The 26,200-nt window shown below is 43.5% G+C and overlaps 1 protein-coding gene across 1 annotated transcript in view; it reads left to right on the plus strand.

Annotated features, from left to right (window-relative positions):
• Positions 1-26,200, plus strand: part of HHAT (hedgehog acyltransferase) — a 568,477-nt gene that overhangs the window by 40,041 nt on the left and 502,236 nt on the right. The window contains exons 5-6 of the mRNA XM_077485722.1: positions 14,221-14,415; positions 24,495-24,707. Of these exons, the coding sequence (XP_077341848.1) occupies positions 14,221-14,415; positions 24,495-24,707 (408 nt within the window). The remainder of the gene's footprint in view (positions 1-14,220; positions 14,416-24,494; positions 24,708-26,200) is intronic.

Genomic DNA, 26,200 nt, shown 5'->3' on the forward strand with positions numbered 1-26,200 from the left:
CACCAAAGGACGCTGTGAAATAAGGTACTGAATTTGTCTGTTCTACGTTGACCTGGAGACAGGCCCGCTACCTTCTGCCTTCTTGTTGTCCCAACAGTATAAGCGCTAGAATAAGACAAACAATCCTCATCTTTTCTGCAGAAACTGATGCTTAGAGATCCTGAAGCAGCCGGTTGCTTGACCAAATACTGAGTATTTAGTCACGTGATCCTTTGTCATTTTTGTAAAAAAAAAAAAAAAAATGTTGGTGTAAAAAACAGAGCTTATTGGACATACCCAGGCTCAAAATACATACATACCCCCCCCCCCCCAAACAAAAACATACATTCAGCAACAACACTAGTGCCCAAACTGACACTAAAGTCACATGATCTTTGCTGAGGTGGATAGTGAGCCAATGAAGAGCTGTGCGTGATCTTTGCTTCTCTCCTTCAATAGAAATCACATGACTGATGCCTCATAGTGATGTGCAGCCTTTGTCTACTGCAGAGAATTGTTGGGGAGACAAGACCAGTTGGGTTTGCAGATCAAGTTAATGGGGTCCTGGGAAGTTTGTGAAGATTATAAAAGATCCATGGCAGCCTCTATACCAGCTATCAGTTTCCAACCTACCCTATGAGGACATGTTTGGTAATACTATAACTCCCAACCAAATTTCAAAAGCCAGTATAAGGGAATAGTAATTGCAAAAAAGCACTCGTGGGTCTCAATCATTTTATGTTTTTTAATTCTCCATATAACAGGGGTGTGGCAAGGGTATGTCTTTTGTCTTCTTACTTTTTTGCTAATAGATGTCCCTCCACCCATTTCAGGAAGCTCAGAGGTGAGGTAATATACCTGAAAGGCATAGGTGTGCGCAGCCTATTGCATTAGGGTGTGCACACCAAAGCTCAAAGCCGCGACGGATGGTGGGTGTGACAAAATTGCCTTTACAGTGGGAGGGGCTTAACTGGACATAGTTAAATAAAACAAAAAGCCTTCCTGCACCCATAAAATATACTTTCTCTCTCTCTCCCCCAGTAGAGCGCTTTCACACTGATGTGGTGCGGTTTTCCCGTACTATGGGTGCAAAGCGGTGTACCCGAGGATTTCGTGTGGGTTAGCCATAGACTTCTATTACAGTGGTTCTCAACACCTGTCGTCAGGACCCACTAACAAGCCAGATTTTATGTATTACCTTGGGGAGATGCAGACTAGAATACTGCAATCACTGAGCAGCAAATGATATTACCTGTGATGTATTTCAGTTATCTTGCAAACCTGGCCTGTTAGTGGGCGCTGAGGACAGGAGTTGAGAACTGCTGTTCTATTATGTCCCTAGGTTTTGGTGCACTTTGTGAAACAAACAAATGAAAGCATGGTTTGGGTACTCTTTCAGAAAGTGCATCAAAACCGTGGGACATAATAGAAGTCTATTGCAAAGCACAGCCAACCCACATGAAAACCGCAGGTACACTGTGCTGCACCCATGTGTGGGAAAACCGCACTGCATTTATCTGAAAGCCAAGCTGACCGTCAATTACTACTGACCTCTGAAATCTCAGTTAAATACTACTGACCCTGGAACTCTGCTTTACTTACTACTGACCTCTGCATAACTTACTACAGAGTTCAAAGGTCAGTGCTAGGTGAGGCAGAGATCAGTGGTCAGCAGTGACACAAAGTGCAGTGGTAAGTAACTGTCTCACCTCTGCACTGTTCACTTCTATTCTCCTTCTCCCTGGACACTCAAGGTAGTGCAGCTCTAACTCTTCTCCTGCTTCTCCTATTCCCTGTTCCAGTAGGTGGTGCTAAATTACAGCTACTCATAGCCCCACGGAATAGGAGAAGGGAAAGAAGAGTCAAAACTGCACTACCTTGAGTACTGTGAAGATTCCCAGGGAGGAGAACAGATATAAGTGAATCCTCTCCCCTACAGCTGTGCTTGTTATAGGCAGCTACAGAGGAAACACTGTTTGTGTTTGCCAGGGAGGGGGTGTGTGCTAAAGTACGGCACGGTGAGTAGGAGGCAGGGCTATAATTGACTTGCAGCCCCGCCCCCACTGCCCCGCCAGCCATTAGTAAATGTCCCCTCCCCTGTACCAAGCCAGTCGCTCTCAATCACAGTCCCTACTCCCTATGCCGACTCTTTACTACCTGCCCCCTCCCTGGAATAAACAAGCTCTGTTTCCTCTGTAGCTGTCTGTGATGAGCGCAGCTGCGGGGGAGATGCAAGCTAGGAGCCGAGTGCTGAAATGGCTCAGCGATTGAGCATGGATAGGCAGGACACCGGGGATCATTGAAATCTCTGGATAGTCCCGCCCAATCCAGGGCACTTGGGAGGTAGGCACAACAGGTGATTAGGGCGTGCCCATGCACACGCCTATGCTGATAGGTTTGTTTAAAGTGTATGCAATGGTTTTATTGGTGCATGTGTGTCTCTGTTGGGGATAATCTTCCTTTTCTAATCTCCCTTTCTATGGGTCCTTTTGGCTTTTGCTGTTTTATACTATGTTTGTGAGAATCGCTATTTTTTTATTACTCTGAACATCCAAAAATTGAAGTCAAGGACACTTGTCCAAGAAAGCCTTTCCCTCATATTGGAAAGATATCCTCTCACTTTCTAAAAGACAGGAAGTGAAGGGAAATCTCCCTAATAAGGAAAAAACTGATAAATATTTTAACCCATCCTTATCCAAAATGAAGAAAAGTTTTGGTTTTATATATACTTTAACTCATGGGTGCTCAACCTGTGACCCTCCAGCTGCTGCAGAATTACAAGTCCCATGATGCTTTGCAAGGCTGAAAGTTACAAGCATGACTTCCAAAGGCAGACATGATGGGACACTCCTCTCTGCCAGCCATATTCATATATGTCGCAGCACGGTGATGGACTTCATGTCGTGCTGTCACACATATTCTGACAGCCAGCTGTTGCTCTTTTCTGATGGCAGCATGTGCAAGTGCGCACCTCCAGCACTGTGACTGAGCTGTCACTGACAGCTCTCTCTTTCTGTTCTGGTAGCACCGGCTTCTGATCACGTGGCCACTATGACAGCCATTCGCTGCTATCACATGGTTGGGAAACCCAGGAAACACCTTCACTATTTAGAATCCTTGCAGGGCTGGCTTCCAGTAGTTGCAGGGGGTTATCTATCCATGAGCAAAACCAAAATTAAAATGACATAGTTACATAGTTATTCTGTCTGAAAAAAAAAAAAAAGTCCATCTAGTTTAACCAATAGAAGGAAAAAAAATAATTTTGTGTAATAAATAAAAAAATACGCACGCACGCAGAATCCTGTACCCACAGTTGATCCAGAGTAAGGCAAAAAAACCTCATTAAAGCATGATAAAATTTGCTTCTGAAGGGAAAAAAATCCTTCCCGACCCCCCAAAGACACCAAAAATATTAGTATCCAGTTATATGTGTATTTAGGAAATAATCCAGGCCTTTCTTAAAGAAATCTACTGAGCTGGACAAAACCACCTCTGGAGGGAGTCTATTCCACATTTTCACAGCTCTTAGCGTGAAAGTAGCCTTAGCCCTTGTACACATGGTCGGAGATTCCGTCTAAATGTTTCCTATCGGACCGTTTTGTCGGATATTCCGACTGTGTGCGGTCTCCATCGGACTGTTTCCGTCGGAATATCCGACAGACCAATTTTTCCAACTTGCTGGTAAAATTTTCCGACAAAATGCTCCGATCGGACATACTCCGATCATGTGTAGCCTACTCCGACGGACAAAGTGCCACGCATGCTCAGATCAAATTCCTAGACCAAAGCTATTGGCTACTAGCATGAACGTAGTCCCGTCCTAACGAAATAACGTCATCACGTTATGTACAATCGGATTTTCTGACAACTTAGTCCGACTGTGTGTATGCAACATCACTTCCGGACCTCTTCCGGAATTAATCCGTCAGAATTACTCCGACGGATTTGGTTGTCGGAATCTCAGACCGTGTGTACAAGGGCTAAGGCTACTTTCACACTGGGGTGGGCACTGGCGGTAAAGAAAAAAACAACTATATTTATCGCTTCTTTACCGTTGTTTTAGCGGCGCTATTCAGACCCTAGCGGGGTGGTTTTAACCATTGCTAGCGGCCGAAAAAGGGTTAAAACCGCCCACAAAGCAACGCTGCAGCGGCACTTTGCCGGCGGGATTGCAGCAATGCCCCATTGTTTTCAATGGGAAGGGGCGCTTTAGGAGCGGTGAATACACCGCTCCTATAGCTCTGCAAAGATGCGGCTTACAGGACTTTTTTGGCCATCCTTCAAGTGCACCGCTCCATCGTAAAACCCCTCGGGCTTTCTCACTGGAGACACAGGAGAGGCTCTTTACAAGCGCTATACATGCGCTATTTTTAGCGCTGTAGTGCCTGTAAAGCGCCTCAGTGTGAAAGTAGCCTGACTGTGAAGAAAACTTTCCATATTTTGAGATGAAATCTTTCCTCCAGATATAAAGAGTGCCCCCTTGTCCTCTGTGATGACATTAAAGTAAATAACTCCACGCCAAGTTCACGGTATGGAGCACTTATGTATTTGTACATGTTGATCATATCTTCAGCTTCAACACACATTAACGGCTAGTTTACACTTTGTTAAAGCTCTTTGAATGCTAGTTAAAGCTCCTGTCAGAAATAAAATGGTTAGCTTACAGTCCTGTTTACACCTTGCTTTTGCTTTGCTTTGGCTTTGCTTCAAAAATTATACCCTATGTAGCTTTGGTTGTGCTTCAAACTGTCTTCAAAGCCTCCATAGAAGTCTATGGCAAAGCTTGCTTGACACCCCACCGAAGCTCCACCAAAGCCTTATCGAAGCACCAAGTAAAAACAAGGTGTAAACAGGAATGTAAGGTAACCATTTTATTTAATGACCGGAGCTTTCAGAGCTTTAATAAAGCGTGTCCGAAGCCATGTTTTGAAGTAAGTGTAAACTAGCCCTAAATCTCCTCTTCTCAAGAGTGAAAAATCGCCATCATATACACTTGATTGACATATTGTATAAAAAATTGATGAGAATAAAGTATGTTTGAATTTTTTTTGTTTTTTTGTTTTGTGTTTGTGCTATTGTGGAGTTTTTATCCAAATACTTCAAGCTATTTATCTATACTGATGTGTGATGTATTCGCTCGTTTTACTTACTTTCTTACATAACAAAGGTCACACTCTTCCTTTTCAGTTTTTCTCATTGGCACATTAGCTGTATAACGGAGGAGCACTTAAGTGGTGCCTTCTCGATGACAGAGTGCATACAGTAAAAGCATTTTTATATTGCGCGTTTTTACTGCAGCAGAGAAGCCTTCAAAACACATACTTGTGTTTATAACCTTTGCTTGCAGCCCTGAGCACCAGTCTGGCTGTCTGTGACTCCTTGGGTTTTATTTTGTTTGATTGTTTAAAAAGACCCTGTTATCTGCTTTAAATGCGTAAAACTAAAAGTGCTGTCTAATTCTTTTTTTTCTATTTTTTTTTTGTGTTCAACCCAGCGACTGAGTGGTCGCCATACTAAGAGATGTTAGTGCAGAGATTTTCCACGCTAAACTGTTGTGTTTCCCTCACACCAGAACACACTGATCAGCGCTCACAGCCATTGCCTGCAAGCACTGATCGGAAGCTGGTTTTCCAGCATGCCCGTTCGATAAAAGCCTATAATTGGACAGGCTGCTGTACACGCGGGACAAATGTCGCCTGGTTTCTGATGAACCTGATGATTTTTGGGCCATTGTGTACCAGTCTTAAGAGCAGGTACCTATGAAGTTCCGACTATCACCTGCCTTGTCCAGAAAAAGTATTTTCAGTGCTCCATCTCAGTCCCACCCATCATCCTGTGTTCTCTAAATCTGGCCATACACTGATCAACATTTGGTCGGTTCAGAACATTTTCCTTCATCAGCGGCTGCAGCTGCTGATCAGTGTATTCTCACAGACGAGTGCCACTGTCAACATATACAATGTCCCTGGATTCCGCCACCCACCCAAATTTTTTATTTTTTCTTTGCTTTTTATTGATTGAACCAAATGAACTTGTGTCTTTTTTCAATCAGACTATGTACCCTTGTTTGTGTGGATGGAGGAACCTGTTTTTTTTTTTCATTCAACCCGCTGGATGAACAAAAAAAAAACTGTGTATGGCCAACTTAAAGGGGAACTTCACCTAAAAGGAGAAGTTCTGCTTTTCTGCCCCCCCCCTCCTCTCCCACTTTTGGCTACACTCTTTTTTTTTTTTTTGGAGGGGGGGGTGGCCTGGTTTTGACAGGTACCTGCTCCCACTTCCGCTCGGATCTCTTAGGCGATCTAACAGAAGTTTGGCCACCTTTTATCTTTACCTTCAGCCTTTTGGGACACATCACAGGTCCCAGAAGGCTGCTTGCGCATGTGCAATGTGAAGCCACGAGGCGTCACTGCCAGCTTCCCTTAGTAAACAAGACTGGTGAAGAACCGAACTGGGTGAACACAGTTCTGGATCCTTGGACAGATACGTTTCCTTTTATTAACAGTCAGCAGCTACAGTATTTGTTGACTTTATTAATTTGTTGAATATATTCTGAAGATCATCTTTAAGAGTTGAAAAGTATCTGCCAACAAAAAACACTTATTGGGTGGACAGGTGGCTGGCAGGTGGGCAGGGCTTAGCACAGGTGCGCATGGGTGCCCAACACACCATATGCATTGGTGCCAACGCATTGACTAGGCAAATTTTCCTTGTGTCCTATTGTTTTCATTCACACCATTGTGCTGTGCTGGTGCTTGCTTCAATAATGTAGAACAGGATGCATTTTTACACAGCGCTGCATTGATGATGCACTACATCAACCCTGTCCTTGGGACCCACTAACAGACCAGGCTTTATGTATTACCTTGTGGAGATGCAGACTAGAATACTGCAATCACTGAGCAGCAAATTATATCACCTGTGATGTATTTACATTATCTTGCAAACCTGGCCTGTTAGTGGGCCCTGAGGACAGGGTTGATGACCACTGCCCTACACTATATCACAATGTGCTGCAGTGCCTAAAGTTGATAGATATTTCAATATAGCAGACAGTGTGTTACCTTGTAACAATTCATCACACTGCCCCTTCCTGTCCCAGAAAACACAGCAGGAAATAATAGAATTTCTCTTAAATGTGAGAAAATATCCCCTTAAAGTGGTTGTAAACCCTTGTTTACAACTTTTAGGAGATATCCCTGTATTTGCATGTGTCGACATCATGTGGCACATGCGCACTTAAAGAGGAAGTAAACCCTGATGGGTTTACTTCCTCTTTGATTCCCTGCAAAGGTAAAGCATAATGGACTACTATGCCGCCGATGTCATAGTCCCCATGTGACATCAACCCATGTGACCAACCCATGTGACATATACCATGTGACACCGCCCCATTGGCACTATATAAGTGGCAGCGCAGGGCGGCTATGGCATTCCGGCCGGAGAGAGCGTCATGTCAACATCTCCTGGAGAAGAAGAAGAAGAACAAGAAGAAGAAGAAGAACGGAAGGCGGCGACGGCGACAGCGGCGACAGAAGACCGGGCCACCGCCTGCAAAAGAGTTACAAGAAGGCGCGGTGGCCCGGCAGAAGAACCGAAGAGGGGGACAAGACCCCCGAAGTCGGAAGAAGAGGCCGGCGGCGGGGAGGAAGAAAGCCGGACTCCTCCACTAGCAAAAGAGCTACAAGAAGATAGCGGAGGAGTCCGGCGAGAAGACACTCGAAGACTGAAGACCCCCGGAGCTGTGCAATAAAATATTTTAACCCTGTGTTGTGTTTTTTTTTGTACTTTTTTTCACAGGTGAATGGGTAGGGGTACATTGTACCCCATACTCATTCACATAGGGTGGGGGGCCGGTATCCGGGGGCCCCCTTATTAAAGGGGGCTCCCGGATTCCGATAAGCCCCCCGCCCGCAGACCCCGACAACCAACGGCCAGGGTTGTCGGGAAGAGGCCCTTGTCCTCATCAACATGGGGACAAGGTGCTTTGGGGTGGGGGGGCCGCGCGGCCCCCCTTCCCCAAGGCACCCCCCATGTTGAGGGCACGCGGCCTGGTACGGCTCAGGGGGGGGGCGCGCTCGCTCGCCCCCCCTTTCCTGGCCGGCCGGGTAGCGTGCTCGGACAAGGGTCTGTTGTGGACTTTGGGGGAACCCCCACGCCGATTTTTTTCGGCGTTGGGTGTCCCTTTAAGTCCATTCCAGGCGGCGGTGCCCGCGACGTCTCCTTCGCGGGCCCCGCCTACCTGTACACGCGCTCGAAATGGGTGGACTTGCCTCCGCCTTACGTGGGCGAGTCCGTTCATTTCAAAAGTTGAGCGAACTGTTTGGCAAACAGTTCGCTGAAACAGTCCGCTCAAAAAGTGCCGTGTGTGGGCAAGTCCGCTCATGCAAATTTTGAGTGGACTGTTGCGGCAACTGTTTGACGAACAAAGTTTCAGCGAACAGTCCCCGCGTGTGTACGCGGCCTGAGTCTGTTCGTTTTGACGTAAGACGGGACTAAAGAAAGGAAGTTCAATAGCCAGTAGCCAATAGCTTCCCTTGCGTCGTATTTGGTCAGTCGGACCAGCATACAAACAGTTTTCCCGATAGGTATTGAGTGCATCGGACAGATTTGAAACATGTTCTATTTCTAGGTCCGTCTGATTTTTTTTTATCGATTTAATGATATACAAGTGCTTTGGATTACAAGCATGCTTCCGGAACGAATTATGCTTGCAATCCAAGGTTTTACTGTATATGAAAGAACACATCCTGGAAGAACCCTGTAGATGAGCAAGTGCCTTTTTACTGGGTGGTACAGACTTTAGCTGTGTAATCTGCTAGGCAGTTACTTGATTTGGAATTAAATAACTGATGGCACAGCTAAAGTCTGCACCCCCAAAGACCATAAATGTCTAAAGGGATGCTGAACATGTGTTCTTTCATGTGATACTTGGACACAAAATGGCAGAGGAAGCTAAAAACTGTGAGAGGCTGTTTATGTCTGGAGTTCAGCTTTAAATAAAGTGATATAGTTTACCTTAACTGCAAAGGCATGCGAGTGATATTAGAATTGCTACGTTAAACTTAACCATTCCTTGGTTAAATATGTATAATGTCCTTAGTCTAGTGATTCGTATTGTCCAGGCAGCAGGGCCGCACTCCCACCAGTCATTACCAGAACGGTGACTTATTGAAATGCTAGCCCCAAGCCCATAGTCTGAATGCACCCGCAATTGTGTTAAAAAGTAGGAAGTGATTGCAGTTGTATCTATTGGGGCTGCGCTTCTTACCTTGCAGCTGAAATCGCATAAAAGACAAAAACCAAATGCGAAACGGAAAGGAAAGGTTAATTGAAAACAAGAAAACCAATTTCAAAATCCGAACAAGTGGAAGATAAAGTAATTATTACAAGGCAGTATTACAGGGAAAAGAAAGCAGGTTAGTACACCCCGGAGTTATCGCTGCATGTGTAATTTCTGGACTAATCATCTGTGTAGGTATCTCTTGTTTTCTTGTATTCATATATTCTTCAAGAAATGAAATGAGTAGATTAATGGATCATAATGATGGTTTGATGAGCTGTATGATTAAGAAAAAAAAGGAAAAGTGAGTCTCTTCCTCAATCGGGTTTGTTTCATCTATTCAAACCAGTCAAGCAATTGTGCCCGGGCAGTCCAGGTTTTGAATCATATGTCTGGTATTCAGTCCGCTTTAAAACCGGGCTCGTTATTTAGACAGGACTGTGGCCTTCTAAGGGCTCATTTACACTTGTTTCTACTTTAACACACCTACCTACATGCCTACCGCTTCAAGGTGCGTTTTTTATGTGTTTTTGGTGCTTTGGTGATGCTTCGATTATGCTTTTTTGAAGCTTTAATGCAGCTTGGCAAATGCCCTGTGTGTGCGTTGTATTTCTGTTTGTTTTTAAGTGGCCCAGTAGAACCCCAACTCAGTAGTACACCCAGTCAGCAGATCCCCAGCTCATTAGTACCTCTGTTCGGGTGATCCCCAGCTCATTCATACCCTCTATCAGCCGATCTTTAGCTTGTTAGTACCCTTGTTTAGCAGATCACCTGCTCAGTAGTATTCCCAGCTCTGCTGATTTCTCGTCCAGTAGTAACCTACAGCTCTGCTGATCCCCCACTTAGTAGTAGCCGTCATAGACTTCTATGGAGGCTTCAGAGACACTTCAAATCACCAAGAAAGCAACGTGAAGTATAATTTTTAAGGGAAAGAAAAAGCAACATGTAAAAGGAACTGTAAGCTAACCACTTTATTTAGTTACAGGGGCTTTGATTTGCATTCAGAATGTTTAAAAAAGCATGTCCGAAGCCACATTTTAAAACATGTGTAAACAAGCCCTAAGATAGCTGAGCTGTGCTGGCTCTCTATCACCCTCAGTAGGCTGGAGGGTGTTCTCCTCCCTCCGGCCTCCTGGAGGGTGATAGAGAGCCAGCACAACTCAGTCTCAGAGGGGCACTGCAGGGAAGTGGAGACTGGAGGGAGGAAGAAGGAGCTACCTGGTTTGCAGTTTATGACCTGTGAGTACAGGGGGAAGGGGCGGGGGACAACTCTGATGCGTGGAGGGACACCTGGGGGCACCTAATGTAACACCGGACTGTGATGTGTAGAAAAACTCTGATGGGGCGCCTGATGTAAGGGGGGCTCTGGATGAACCCTCAGCACACTGCTATATACCCTTTATAGCAAACTTTGCAGTGGAAAAACATGGATTTTTAGTTTACACATATTCTGACTCATTCACCTTTGCATGTAAGTTTGAGATTGAGCTATTTAGCTATGTTAACAGGGTTTTTTTTTTTAAATCAAACGCTGATAAGAAAAAAACATGTAAACGAAGACTAGAGCTACAACTGCTAGCTAGTATTAAAAATATTAATATTCAAAATGTCATACTTAGGTTTTTTAATAAATAAATAAAATATATAGAAAACCACTACACAGTGACTTTAACGCCCCTGTAGGTATTTGCATCTGTGCAAAGTATCTGTACATCTATGCATGCAGAGTTGTTGTGCTCAATATACGGCACTGTAATAAAAACATAGTCTTTCTCCATTTCTTTCCATCGGTACATATCCTTGCTCATATGCTTCCAGGCATCACACTGAGGTAGAGCTATTCATCAGAAATGCCTGTGGTCTCCCTGTAGCTGATTTTTCCTTGTTGCTGACTTATCACACCCTATTCTACACTGTGTCTCTGTGTGGAGGTGGCCATTTTGATAGAGGCCACATTTGACACTTTTTTGGGGGGGTGGGGTAGCGGGCACCCTCCTTCCCCTGCAGTCTTCTGGGACACGTCACAGATCCCAGAAGACTACGGGACCATTCACAAGGTGCAGCACAACTCGCACATTCATAGTAGGAAACAGGCTTCACTTCCTGTTTACCCTTACTAGAGATGCTGGCGCCTGCACCCAAAGCCTATTGAAGAATTGGTTCAGGTGAGGACATCCTGGGATCCCTGAAGGGTCCTTTTATTAAAACACAGCAGCTACCGTAATAGCTGCTGACTTATAAAAAATTCTGAAGGAACCTGATGTTTCGCTTTACTTTCTCATGTCAGAGCCTCCAGCATGGAAAATTGTCAGCAGCACAGTAGGGAGATGCCTCTTGTTTGCCCCAGTGCCCACCCCGGGACCTTCCCTGTGTATGCACTCATGTCTCCGGGCAAGGTGAATGCTCCCAATCGATGTATTATGTGTAGACATGTGACAACTGTTATATATCCTGCATGATTGTAATTGATGTTTTTCATCTATATATAGTGTATACTATTCTGTCCTGAGAAAGCGTAAAGCGAAACGCATTTATGCACAAGGACTTACTCAGCTGCTCAGTTTTCTGGAACACGATTTCAATGATTTGATGTATCAATTTTTGCTAAATGTGAAAGCCCTTCGCAATACCAGTGATAAATGATAGCTGTGGAACTGTGATAATCAATAATGTTGACAATAGACAAATGTAATGTAAATGGGAGGGTGATCTTGCGCAGTAATAAATTATCACAACAGTATATATGTGCAATAATAGTGCAACAAATAAAGTCCAAAAAAGTAAAATCAACACAATTCTTCATGATTAGCGATGTCTCTAATAAATATTCATCCCATGCCTTCATACAATTGTTTATGTGCTCCCAGAACCCTCACCTTAAAGTAGTTAATATCCAGCCTCAACGATATGGGAACATCCAGCCTTCAGGCTCCAAGTTACAGGATGTATCACCACAGGTTCCCCTATATGGTGTGTTAACAGCTTTCTGAGACACATACCGAGTTATTTACTCAGGCCCCTTTCACACTGAGGCGGGAGGTGCGTCAGCGGTAAAGTGCCGCTATTTTTTACTGTCGTTTTAACAGTGCTATTCGGCCACTAGGGGGGGTGGTTTTAAACCCCCCTAGCGGTCGAAAAAGGGTTAAAACCTCCTGCACAGCTTTGCCGGCGGTACAGCCGCGCTGCCCCATTGATTTCAATGGGCAGGAGCGGTTTATGCCCCTTTCACACTGGGGCGCTTTGCAGGCACTACAGCGCTAACAATAGCTCCTGCAAAGTGCCCTGAAACAGCCGCTGCTGTGTCTCCAGTGTGAAGCGGTGCGCTTGCAAGACAGAAAAAAAACTCCTGCAAGCAGCATCTTTGGATCGGTGAAGGAGCGGTGTATACACCACTCCTAAACCGCTCCTGTCCATTGAAATCAATGGGGCAGCGCAGCTATTCCATCGGCAAAGTGCCACTGTAGTGGTGCTTTGCTGGAGGTTTTAACCCTTTTTTGGTCGCTAGCGGGGGTTAAAAACGACCGCTAGCGGCTGAATAGCGCCGCTAAAATGACAGTGAAGCGCTGCTAAAAATAGAAAAAAATTTGAAAAAAAAGTGTACAAAGGTGAACTTACCCTTTTAAGATTTTATTTAGAATGTGTGAAAGGGATAACTGAGCACACCCTGGTGTCTCATATAATCCAAGGAGGACATCCTCATAGACTTCATATAAACGCACTTGCTGGATGCAGAACTGTTCTTGGTGCACAGGGGGTTTTGGCCCATATCAGCGTCCGACAAGACCAGCATTGCTTAGCAAGGTGCATTGCAATTCAAATGCTTTGTGCCTGTTTGTTATAAGCCATGTGTCCCTGTACACTGTATCTGGCCCTAAAAATGGAAAGGGGGTCATGAGAAACACCACCAAACACCCCAGTTAGTGCTTGTATATACCAGACCTTGGTGATCCCAAAGGGAGAGGGAGACAGCAAATCAAGCCGGTGTCATCTTTACTTGTTTTGCTTCCAGCATTGCATTGCATTAGAGTCCTTGTAAGTGCGGCGTGTAGATTGGAGCGCCGCATTAAATGCTGTTCTTGCCACAGGAGACAGCAGGGCACTTCACCGCCTAAAGGCCTCTGTCAGCAGATATTGCCTCATAAAATGTTCGCTGGCTCGGTTTTATTGGGTACAGCTGGAATGTTTTATGTCTTCAGAACCTTTTGTTCCAGGTAGTGAAACCACTAAGCGTACGCTATCGATCTATTTATCTGTCTATGTATTTTGTTTTTCATTATTGTCAGTTTGCCTCTAATTGTGGGATAACTTTTTGATCTTTAAAATCTGAAGAGAAAAAAAAGCAAATCCTGAACCTGTGGGCAGGCTTTGGACATTCAAGTATTTACATATTCTTAACAAGCAGTAAGTGAGATAAATAAACTGTCATTGTAGCTGAAGGCACTGTGGAACAATTTATCCTCAATTTTTACAGCAAAAGCCATGAAGATGTTGAAAGAAGTATTGTCAAAGCTATTTTCATTGTGCTTCTCTTGTGGGTCACAGGCGTGCACTTAGTTCTGCACTCTTTTGATCCAGAGCCGTCACAAAGCCACACCAGGCTCTGCATGGACCCTGACAATAATGTCGGGATCTGCCCAGAGGTTTGGACTTTAGCTGGCACTGCCTCTCAGCACACTGATGAAAGCCTGAGCCAGCCGCTCCGGTGCTCTAGTGTGTGGTGATGGTGATTTCACCTGTATGTCAAATGACAGCACGATCGGGTACTAGAACCAAGCGCTCTCACACGTGAGGTCACATGCTCCTCCATACTTGGAAGTAGTGGGTATTTTGTGGCAGCTGAAAAGGCAGAAGCAGAGGGGCTTTTCATAGACGTTGGCACTTTGCCCTAAATACAGATAAATTAGCATGAAGGTTTTTTTTTCTATTTCTCGCTGCTAATAAAATGCTTTTGTTTGCAGCATCGCTTGTGGTTCCTGATGTCCTATGGCATGGTGGCCTGCTGGTGTGTACTGGGAACAAGAGGCCTGGCAACCATTTTCCTGAACACCTTTATATTTTATATGATCGCACAGATGAAGATTGCACTGCTCACCTGGCTGAGCTCTGCACTTATGCTCCTAATGTTACATAATGAGACCGTTGAAAACACCCAGGTACGTCAATTATGTTCCATTTGTTTGCCTGCCCATCTGTCCACCTTTCACACAGGCTTTGTGATCAGGCCCGCCTGTCAGTATTTCAGTGAACCTGATTGAACCTTGCAGTCTCCTCTATGGAGCAGTGGAGAGCGGACACATATCCGCTGACACCCGCCGCCATACGATCCGATCCTGCCTGCAAAATCCAGAAGGATGGTGGTCCTATTTTTCATCCTTCTGGTGGATTGGATGAAAACGGACAGGTGGTCCATTTCCATCCGATTTCCCCATAGAGGAGAGCGGGACTGTGTATGTGTCCGCTCTGCACAGCGAGTGGAGATGGACTTGTCATCCACCTGCTCAGCGGGGATCAGTGGCGCGATCTCCTGCTGATCAAGTGGAATCTTTTGCATGGAGGCGCCTGTGTGAAAGGGCCAAAGTTATTCTGTTTTTACAGAATAAAGTTTAATATCTCTTTAATTTTTGTAGCATTAAAGAGATTGTAGAGTGATCGGAAATTCGGCCAGCAAAAAAACAATGAGAGCTTTTGGTCAGAAAATGCAATCCTGTGTATGCTCCACCGGACTTTTGCTGGCCAAATTTCAGCCAGCAAAAGATTGAGAGCAGGTTCTCAATTTTTCGGTCGGAAAAAAGTTCCTATCTGAAAATGCGTTTGTGTGTATGCAATTCCGACGCGCAAAAACTCACACAGGCTCAGAATTAACTACGAGACGGAAGCTATTGGCTACTGGCTATTGAACTTCCCTTTTCTAGGCCTGTCGTACGTGTTGTTCTTGATGGTCGGAATTTGATGTGATCGTGTGTATGCAAGACAGCCTGAGAGAAATCCCATCGGAATTCCGTCGGTAAAACCATCAGAGCTTTTTCTGACCAAATTTCCGATCATGTGAACGCACCATGATTTGTATTTAGTTCTACTTGCTACCAGAAAAAATAAAATAAATAACATTGTTTTACCTGTATTTAGTCATGTAAATATAAAATATTGTATATGGGCATGTAAAACGTAACACTTCAGGTCAGAAGTTGGCACGCTGTAAGCTACTTTTCAACTCCTTTCCAAGCCGACTTACTGCTGTGCTGGTAAAAGCCTGTGGTGCCAATAGAACTGACTAACAGCTGAATGATTCGGATGAGGGACACATCCCTCTCCCCTAGCAGAGACCAACCTGACAGATTTGTAAGGAGGCTTTCAACAAGTTAGCAGGCAGCGCTGGGCTTTCTTTTTTGGAATGCCTAGCATGTTTTGCAGAGTACCTTGCAGTAAATGTTTACAGTATTTGTAAATTAAATATCTTAAAGAATCTCTGTAGGTTCATGGGAAAAATCTATTAATGCTGCTCCGCCTCTGCATAGGCTGGAACTGCCCTAAAAGTTTTATAGGGTATGGTGGCCATGGGCAGCTTAGCTGGGGGGGGGGGGGGGGTCTTGCCCCTCTGTATCCAGGGAACCTGTTGGCGGCTGTGATGCCCTCTTTATGTGCTTGGTTATATTGTAGACTGGGTACTGTTATCCTAGCAAGATTTCTATGTGGTGTACGTACTTGCCTCTTTTGCCATTGTCGGTATGATATGTACTATGATTACTTCCATTTTACAGATTTTGTATCATGCCTTTGTTTCAATAAAAGAACATTCTGTTTGTTAAAAAATATCTTCTAGAACAAAATATTTGTTTATGATATTGTTAAAAAGCCAACATATAAATAATTGACCAAAACAAATAGATTTTTTTTTTCTAAAGTGGCTATTTAGTCTATAGCAGGGGTCTCCAAACTTTCTAAACAAAGGGCCAGTTTACTGTTCTTCGAACTTTAGGGGGCCGGACTTTGGCTAGTTGGAGAAGAAAATGACCTGGTGTCATGTCAGTGGGATTTAGAGCTGCAATTAACGATTAATTTGTATGTCGACTAATCTATTGATTATTTTTTCGATTAGTCAACGACTATCCGATAATTTTTTTTATTTTTATTTTTTAATGAATCTAGTGTTTTTTTTTTTTGATTAGCTAATGAATCCTTTGGATAACCTTGAGAGTATTGTATTGCAGAGTATTGCATTGCATTGCAGAGTATTGTATTGTATTGGCTGTCAGAGTATTGGCGGGCAGAGTATTGTACTGTATTGGCGGGCAGAGTATTGTACTGTATTGGCTGGCAGACTATTGGCGGGCAGAGTATTGTCGGGCAGAGTATTGTACTGTATTGTCGGGCAGAGTATTGTACTGTATTGGCTGGCAGAGTATTGGCGGGCAGAGTATTGTATTGGCTGGCAGAATATTGGCGGGCAGAGTATTGTATTGGCTGGCAGAGTATTGGCGGGCAGAGTATTGTATTGTATTGGCTGGCAGAGTATTGGCGGGCAGAGTGTTGTACTGTATTGGCGGGCAGAGTATTGTACTGTATTGGCTCGCAGAGTATTGTACTGTATTGGCTGGCAGAGTATTGGTGGGCAGAGTATTGTACTGTATTGGCTGGCAGAGTATTGGTGGGCAGAGTATTGTATTGTATTGGCGGGCAGAGTATTGTATTGTTTTGCATTGCAGAGTATTGTATTGCATTGCAGAGTATTGCATTGCAGAGGCTGGCAGAGTATCGGGCTGGCAGATTCGAGTATTGGCTGGGTATGGAGGGATGGCTGCTTCCATCCGACCTCTCCCCTCCACTGCACAGATCAGTACAGAGAGGGGAGAGAGAAACCGGTGTCATGTCATGACGCCGGTTTGTTTACAAGTGATCGCTCCGTCGGAGCAATCACATTGTAAACGCCTGGGTGTAGACAGTGGTGGGAATGAGGCCCCAAGGGCCAGATGAAAGCAAGCAAGGGGCCGGAGTTTGGAGACCATTGGTCTATAGTGTAAGCACCAATACTCTCCCCCTCACCTCATCTAGCAGAACCACCATTTATAGTATTGGAAATGAATTAAACCTTATATCCTTTTTGTCTTCTTTTTGCCATGACCACAAGACAATCTTAAATGGCCTTAAGCTGGCCATACATGGATTGAAATTGGGCCACCTCTGCAGGGACCGGATGAATTTCGATCCATGTATGGGCTAGCTAGTTATACACAAGTCGATCTGTTGATCAATTTGTGTCCAACCAGCCTGTCAGATGTTTCCCGAACAATCATTGTATTCTGCTGTTGGGGAAGGGTTCTCACTGGCAGAACACAATATCACAACAGGAAGATTCTGTGAATGTGTGGATGGTGGAATCGTTTAATTTAAAAAAAAAAATATCTTTCCAACCCTCTGGTTGAACTAAAAAGAAAAAAGATTAAAGTATGTCCAGCCTTATTCTGATATTGCTATTATCAGTGGGTGAAAATTTGTAGCCACTGCACCTTGTCTTTTGCCAGAGCCCACCTGGCTGCCTGATTGTCGGGATCCACCCAGCTGCCCGATCGACTGATGGCACCATCTTTCAGTGCGAAGTGAGAGCGAAGCCAGCCTCGCCCTCCTCCTCCCCTAGGCCAGCAGAAGAGCCAGAGAGGAGACAAGTGACATCATTGCTTTATGCTTGGAACAGACCGAGAGCTGAATGATCAGTGTCATGTGATCGCTCAGTTCTTGCTCTTAGGGTTGGCACAGGACAGATGCAGCCGTCACACAGGTGCTGCAGCATGGAGGTGAGTATGTGTGTTTCTTTTATTTATTTTTTATATAATGCAACACTTCTAATTTCAATTTCAGGCAAACGGCTGAATTCACCTTTGAAATGCATATATAGGGGATGTTCTGCCTGTAAAATGATTTCTATTTCTGTGTATCCAGTCCTAATATTTTCACAGATCTACCAACAGTTGAGCCACCCAGGAGACCTGATTTTTCTTTACTGCACTTAAAAAATACAGCTAAGTCCCCTCCTTGCCCCAGCCTGTGGTGGAGAGTGAAGGAAGACCGGCACACAAATGCTGCTTCTAGTTCTTCTCCCTCTCCCAGTCTTGTTGCCCTATGGGGTATTACAATGGTCTGATACCATATCAAATTTATATAGCTACACTCATTGTATTTAAAAATCCATTTATTGATTGTTTTATAGTGGTATTAAACCCAAAAGCGAACCCTTATTATATTGGAGCTTACCAATTCTTAGATGTGATGTCTGCATTATTTTTTTTATTTTTTTTAGGCTTTCTTTTCTTTTCTTTTCATTTGGTGAGACAGCCAGTTAGTCTGTTGTTTTTCAAAAGAACAAGCTGTCCTGCAGATGTAGCAGTTACAGGGATAAGGCAAACCATTTACCACTGACGGGGGTGCTTACAATGATCAGCTTTTTTATTTTATTTTTGTAAAATCTTTATCCCAAAAGGGGGGGAAAAAAAAGCCTAAAACAATAGAAAACAAATGCGGCCATCACATCTAAAGATTGTTAAGCTACAATATATTATATTTTTGGTTTTGGGTTTATTACTGTTTTAAATGAATGCATACAATAACAATATTCATAGGTGTGTGTTTTTTTATTTTTTTATCTTCTTGGCTTTCAGCAATATACATTGTATAATACTGTAGATGATTGCTGTATTATTATATAAGGTATAATCCCGGTTCATGGCTTTGCGACTAAAACTAACATTTTATGGTGCAGAGATGAGATCTTGAATCATAAGGGATGCAATAAGATGCAAACAATGTTGGATCGATTAAAGGGCACCTGTGAAAAAAAGTTATCTATCACAGCCACTTTGTACAGTGCTGGAGGATGGTACTGCCCAGTTTTTGGAGTCAATGCTGGTTGTGGGTAGAGCACACTTCTGCAACAGCATTACATGCAATGCTTTTCAGGATAAGAGCTTTGGTTGTGACAGTTCTCTTAACGCCGTGTTCACACGACCGGACTTTCCGGCAGACTAGGTCCGACAGTCTTCCAGCAGACTTTCCGAATGAACGGACTTGGCCACACACAATCACACCAAAGTCCGATGGATTCGAACGTGATGACATACGACCGGACTAGAATAAGGCAGTTCATAGCCAGTAGCCAATAGCTGCCCTAACGTCGGTTTTCGTCCGTCGGACTAGCATACAGACAAACAGATTTTTCGACCGGACTCGAGTCCGTCGGAAGGATTTGAAACATGTTCTAAATCTAAAGTCCGTCTAATTTTTCGACAGCAAAGGTCCGATGAAGCCCACACATGGTCAAATTGTCCAACGGATTTGTTCCGTCGGACCTTTGCTGTCGAAAAGTACAGCCGTGTGTATGCGGCATTACAGGGAAATCAACACATCTTCTCAAGTCAGAAAAACATATTAAGGCCTCATATACACTTGTGGCTGGTGGGCAGTAAAAAGAAGTGGTTGAACCACCAAATGCGACCTATACACTTTAATGAATTTTAATACACAAAAACGCAATATAATACTCAATCGTTTGGTAAAATATAAAAGATGATATATCAAGTAAATAGATACCTAACATATCGCACGTTAAAATTTCGCACACCCGTGGAATGACAGCAAACTATGGTACCTGAATGGGGACGCTTTAAATGCCTTTTCGGGATACCAGTTCAGAGTTAGGCCGCGTACACACGGGCGGATTGTCTGTCCAACTTAGTCCGCTGAAACGTGTTTCAGCGGACAATCCGCTCGTGTGTGGGCTTCAGCTGACTTTTTCAGCGGACAGTCTGGCGGACTAAGTCTTTCGGAATTTCCGTAATTTTGTCCATCCAAACTTGGTTTTGTCCGTCCAAACTTGGTTTCAGCGGACAGTCCGCTCGTGTGTAGGCAAGTTGGACGGACTAAGTATGGCGCATGCTCAGAAAGGATTTACACAGCCGAAGGTTGCATTGCAGTGTATTGGACGTCGTATTTCTAGTCCCGTCGTACGTGCTGTACACGTCATCGCGCAAGCTTTCAACGGACTGTCTGTTCATCGTGTGTGGTCAAGTCCGTTCATTCAAATGTTGGACGGACTGTCTGTCGGATTGTCTGACGAACTTAGTTGGCCAGACAATCCGCCCGTGTGTACGCGGCCTTACACAGGTGGTCTAGTGTTGGAATTTTTACTCTCGGTATAATGTTTGCGGCGATGCGAACACGATTTACTTACGTGTGCACAACCTGTATATGTGTTTGCTTTGTGTGCAAGCACTGGGGACAGGGGCGCTTTAAAAACATTTTTTTGATTTATATAAATATTAAAAATGTTACACTGTCTCCGTACATTGTTTGTTTTTTGGTTTTTGGTTTTTTATCACTTTTTTGCCATCTCAAAAGATGAACATTCCTTGTGATAGCATGGGCAAAACATCAAAAGCCGCATTCATTTTTTATTTTTATGCCCAGTGTTCCTGGACACATGGTGGTTGATTTACTAAAGGCACAATGATTGTGCACTTTGCAAAGTGCAGTTACTCCAGAGTTTAGTAAATGAGCAGAAGCTCTGCTGACTTCCATTATCCAATCACGTGCAAGCAAAAATGCTGTTTTTTTTTTTCTTAAATTTTCCTTGCACATGATTGGGTATACTTTGTAAAGTGAAGCTTTATGTCATTTACTATGATCTGGAGCAACTGCACTTGCAGAGTGTACAGTCTATATGCCTTTAGTAAATCAACCCCTTGTTTGTCTTTTAGGCTGCATGTACTATTCTTTATGATGTGTATTTTGTCTTTGTACAGCAAACCTTAGTCCCAATTGTCTGCCTTCTGTGTCATTTAATTGAGCTCCCTCTGGAAACTTTCGTATGTACTTGGGAGTGTTACAAAGATGCCCTATCTCCTGCATGTACTGTGTAGCTTTTATAAAAGAGATGGGGAATTGTGTTTTTATATACCGTAATTCTGTTCTAGCAACAGAGTGAGAATGGCTTAGTAGAGATCAGAGAAGCGGAAATCAAGGCAGCGCAGCAGTGCTTTTATACAGTGCCTGTTGTGTTCTAACCCACAAAGCATGAGCTAAAAAAACTGCAGTAAATTGGCCAATGAAAGATTGGCAACATCTGGATTAAATTTTTGGAACAAATGAATATCTGTTCATCCTGCCAGAAATCCAAATGTGCTTGTAGCGTCCTGTGCTGAGCCCTTATAAGTTAGCATTGTTGCCAGATGTCTCTGTCGACAACAGTACAAATTCTGGATGGACCCTCTGCACAGGGCTGCTGATAGGGGGGACCACCAGTCCTCCTGTAGGGGGCCCCGGCACACAGAGGGGCCCAAACAGCAAGAGGAATCAGTGTTGTCGATATGAGGAGCAATTACAGAAAGATGCCCTGTGCTGCTCTCTGCAGCAGATAAAAGCTGGTTTCTCTCCCTCCCACCAGCTTTTAGCTGCTGCAGGGAGAGACACAGGGTATTGTTCCTGTAATTGCTTCCCCCTCCCTGTTCTATTATAAAAGGGCTCATTTACGCAGGTTCTCTGTTATGTTTATGTAGGCTGTATGGGGCCCCGTGATTTCTAACAGCAGCCCTGCCTCTGCACACTGCTACACCCTTCCCAGCAAACTTTGCAATGAAAAACAGGGATATTTAGTTCATATATATTGCAATACATGTCTAACCTGACCTACTGCATCAAAGTAATCCATCTTCTGGGCAGTCCTACACTACTTTGCCACTGAAAATGCTAAGGTGGACACCATGCCAGCATGGGGTATAAAGACCCAAGGTGGGGGTGAGCGACCAGGTTCAGATCTGGTCACTGACCTGAGCTACAACAGAAAAAATATATACCTACATTATGCTCAAATCCCAATAGCACTACAAATTCTGGATGGACCCTCTGCACATCCAGCATTTGTAGTGTTAATATGTGGTCACACCCCTGTAGCACCAGATAGTTCAAACACATGAACAAGCTATTGGGATTTGAGCACAGGTATATCATTTTTTTTCTTTGCACAACAGAACATCTTCCGCCATTGATATGTAAAAGAGGGGGGGAGGGTGTTTTGTTGCCCTGTCCTAGGGTGACAACATTGCTCCTCTATAAATACAGTACAATGACTGAGCATTGTCACTCTAAAGCCTCATACACACAATCGGACTTTGTACATAGAATGCATTAAGATAAAAAAAAAACCTTCTACCTTTACAACTTTAAGTGAAACTCTTACCAAAAGGTTTTCTTATTTTGAATAGAGAAGAAAAGAATTGGAACCTCATTTAGGTTTTTATTGTATTCTATGTTCTGTTTTGGGGATTCGCTGTCACCACAACAAAGAATGAAGAGAAATCTCACATTTTACAGTTGACAGCTGAGCAAGTAAAATCTTCCAAAGGAAGATTCCAACTTTGTGATGTAGGAGTGCTGAACCTTATGGAGATGCGTTATAACGCGATGGGGGGGTTTATTGTCCTAGAGGCTGCTCCCCAGCAACTGTGGGGTCTTGCTGGACCCCCCAGAGGAGTTTATTGAAGTCTTGAAAAGATGGGAGTGCCACATAAGTTTGCATAGACCTTTTAAAAGATTGTTATTATCCACTTGCTGACCGCCTCACGTAGGAGTGCGGTGGTAGAACGTCTGTCTCGTGTGCTGGATCACGTATCCGGTCCCCAGTAGGGGGCACGCATGCCAGCTGTGCTATGATTAGTCACAGCACAAGCCAATCAGCAGGTGCCAGACAATAATTGACTGGCACCAGCTGATTGGCGAAGAGGATGACAGGAAAGAGCTTTGTGAAGGTAAGCAATACAGACCTCTGTCCTGTCAGTGGGGATATGTCGTTTTTTGTAAAAAACAGCACAATAATTAGAACAGCATACAGTGAATGCAACAAGCACTGTTAGGCACACATTTAACCCTTTGATCACCCCTGATGTTAACCCCTTTCAAGACAGTGTCATTAGTACAGTGACCAAGTGTATTTTTAGCACTGATCGCTGTATTCTTGTCACTGGTTCCCAAAAAATTTCAGTGTCAGATTGCTCGCCATACTGTTACAGTCCCGATAGAAGACGCTGATCGCCGCCATTACTAGTATGTTAAAAAAAATAAAAATTCCATTACATATACCATAGTTTGTAGACGCTATGGGGTTGATTTACTAAAGGCAAAAAGACTGTGTACTTTGCAAAGTGCAGTTGCACTCTGCAAGAGCAGCTGCTCCAGAGTTTAGTAAATAAGCAGAAGCTCTGCTGACTTTCATCAACCAATCATGTGCAAGCAAAAATGATTCCCCCCCCCCCCCTCACATGTGATTGGATATTCTTTGCAAAGTGAAGCTTTACCTCATTTACTAAGCTCTGGAGCAACTGCCCTTGCAGTTTACAATTGCACTTTGCAAGGTGCACAGACTATTGGCCTTTAGTAAATCAACCCCTATAACTTTCACACAAATCAATCAAAATACATTTATTGAGATGTAGCAGATTAAATATTTGCCTACATTTTATGAAGAAATTCAGTTTTTTTTTTAATGATTGGATAGGTTTAATAGCAGAAAGTAAAAAAAATTTTTTGTTATTTTTTCTTCAAAATTTTCGATCTTTCTTCTTATATAGCAAAAAAAATAAAAAACACAGTGGTGATCAAATACCATCAAAAGAAAGCTCTATTTGTGGGAAAAAAATTATATATATTTCATTTGTGTACAGCCTTGCATGATCGCACAATTGTCAGTTAAAATAACGCAGTGCCAAGAAGCAAAAAAAAATAAAAAATAGCCTGGTCATGAAGGGGGGTAAATCTTCCAGGGGTCAAGGGGTTAAGCAACAACCAACGTGTTTTGGGGGTTTGGCCCTCCCCCCTTCATCAGGGCTAAAAAAAACAGATAATGTAGGCGCATGGATTTGAAAAACCAACATTATCTGGTTTTTAGCCCCGACCAAAACAGGTTGGCTGTTACAAAATAAAAATCTTTTAAAAGGTCTATACAAACTGGTATGCCACTCCCCATCCTTTCAAAACTTTAATAAACTGGACCCAACTGTCCAAGATGGGATTTCCCATCTTATCTGTTGCATCACTGTGATAGTAAGTGAATGGAAATCTACCAATGAGGTGAATGAGGTTGAAACCCTTGCCCACTGTATTCTTAATGAACAAAAACGATTCAAATGGAGTTTTATGTTAACAGTGAAGCTGATATCACCTGAAACTAATGGCGTCCTGTTTTGTTTTGCAGCGTGGTTGGTATGGAACGGAGAATGAGTATTACCTCCTGCAGTTCACGCTCACTGTACGCTGCCTTTTTTATACCAGCTTCTGCCTAGAATACAGCGGGCATCCAGGAGATGACAGCAGATCCTACACCTTTTCATCAATGCTGGCCTATGTCTTTTATTACCCTGTATTCCACAACGGTCCTATCATTCCTTTTAATGAGTTTTCTGAACAGGTACGTTTATATTATGGTTCAATATGTGTGAAATTTCTGCCACTTATCCACCATGTTATCTTTTTTTTCCATTTATCATTTTGTCTTTGTGTTTTAGACAAGCTCATAGCCCATAGTGACCAGTCTTATATATTCTTTCACTGATCTATACTGTACTGTAATATAGTATATCTTGCCCTTGTGAACTCGCACACAATATCTGAATATGTTAAAACTTTGTTTTATGCATTTATATTAAAGCTCATCTCTGGGCTCCTTCTTATAACACACAAGTGCTTTACCATGGACCCTCCTGTTTTTATTTAATTATGATTTTTTTTTTAATCTTACCTGTCCTAGATGTCTTCAGGTTGCTCACATGACATCTTCTTTCTCTTCTGATCTTTGGCAGTGGGTGGTCCCATCATTTTTTTGAGAGTGTAGGGCTAGGGTGATGCCCCCTCAAACAGCAGATCTATGATGCACTGCACTCACAATATATCCTCAGTCTTCCAGGGTAAATAATTCTTATGCCCCATACACACAGTCAGACATTCTGACCACAAAATCCGTCAGATTTTTTCAGAGGGATTTTGGCGCGAAACTTGTCTTGCATACACACGGTTGCACAAAGTTGTTGGAAAATCCGATCGTTCGGAACTAGGTGATGTAGAAAACATACGACAGGATTACGTAGAGGCCAGTAGCCAATAGCTTTCGTCTCTAAATTTTTTCTGAGCATGCGTGGCACTGTGTGCGTCGGAATTCTCTACACACGATAGAAAATAGTCTGATCGGATTTTGTTGTCGAAAAATTTTAGATCCAGCTCTCAAACTTTTTCCGTCGGAAATTCCAACAGAAAAAGTCTGATAGAGCCCACAAACAATCAGATTTTTCGACAACATAATCTGATCAGACTTTTTCTATCAGAATTTCCGACCGTGTGTATTGGGAATTAGTGCCATTTTACCTGAAAGATTGAGGACACCTAGTGGCATAATAACATTTTTGCAGGGCACAGTACTGGAGAGTAGGGTAGTTATGTAGGGCTCTGGTGATGCCATCTCAAACAGCAGATCCATGATGTACTGCACTCACAATAGATCAGGGATATGCAATTCCCTGGCCTTCAGCTGTTGCAGAACTACAAGTCCCATGATGCATAGCAAGTCTCTGACAGCCACAAGCATAACACCCAGAGGCATGATGGGACTTGTAGTTTTGCAACAGCTGGAGGTCCGTTAATTGCATATCCCTGCAATAGATCCTCAAGGTCTTCAAGTTTGCATGATCTAACCTGAAATACTGAGGACACCTTGTGGCATAATATAATTACTGCAGGGCACAGTGCTGGAGAGTAGGGTAGTATTGCGCTACAGTAACTTTTATGTTTTAACCACTTAAGGACCGGAAAATAATTTACCCCCTTCCTGACCAGGCCATTTTTTGAGATATGGTACAGCATCGCTTTAACTGACAGTTGCGTGGTCGTGCGATGCTGTACCCAAACAAA

The sequence above is a fragment of the Lithobates pipiens genome, unplaced genomic scaffold (assembly GCF_037356315.1).
Source record: "Lithobates pipiens isolate NorthernLeopardFrog02 unplaced genomic scaffold, aLitPip1_a1.2 Scaffold_18, whole genome shotgun sequence".
Classification (NCBI taxonomy): domain Eukaryota; kingdom Metazoa; phylum Chordata; class Amphibia; order Anura; family Ranidae; genus Lithobates; species Lithobates pipiens.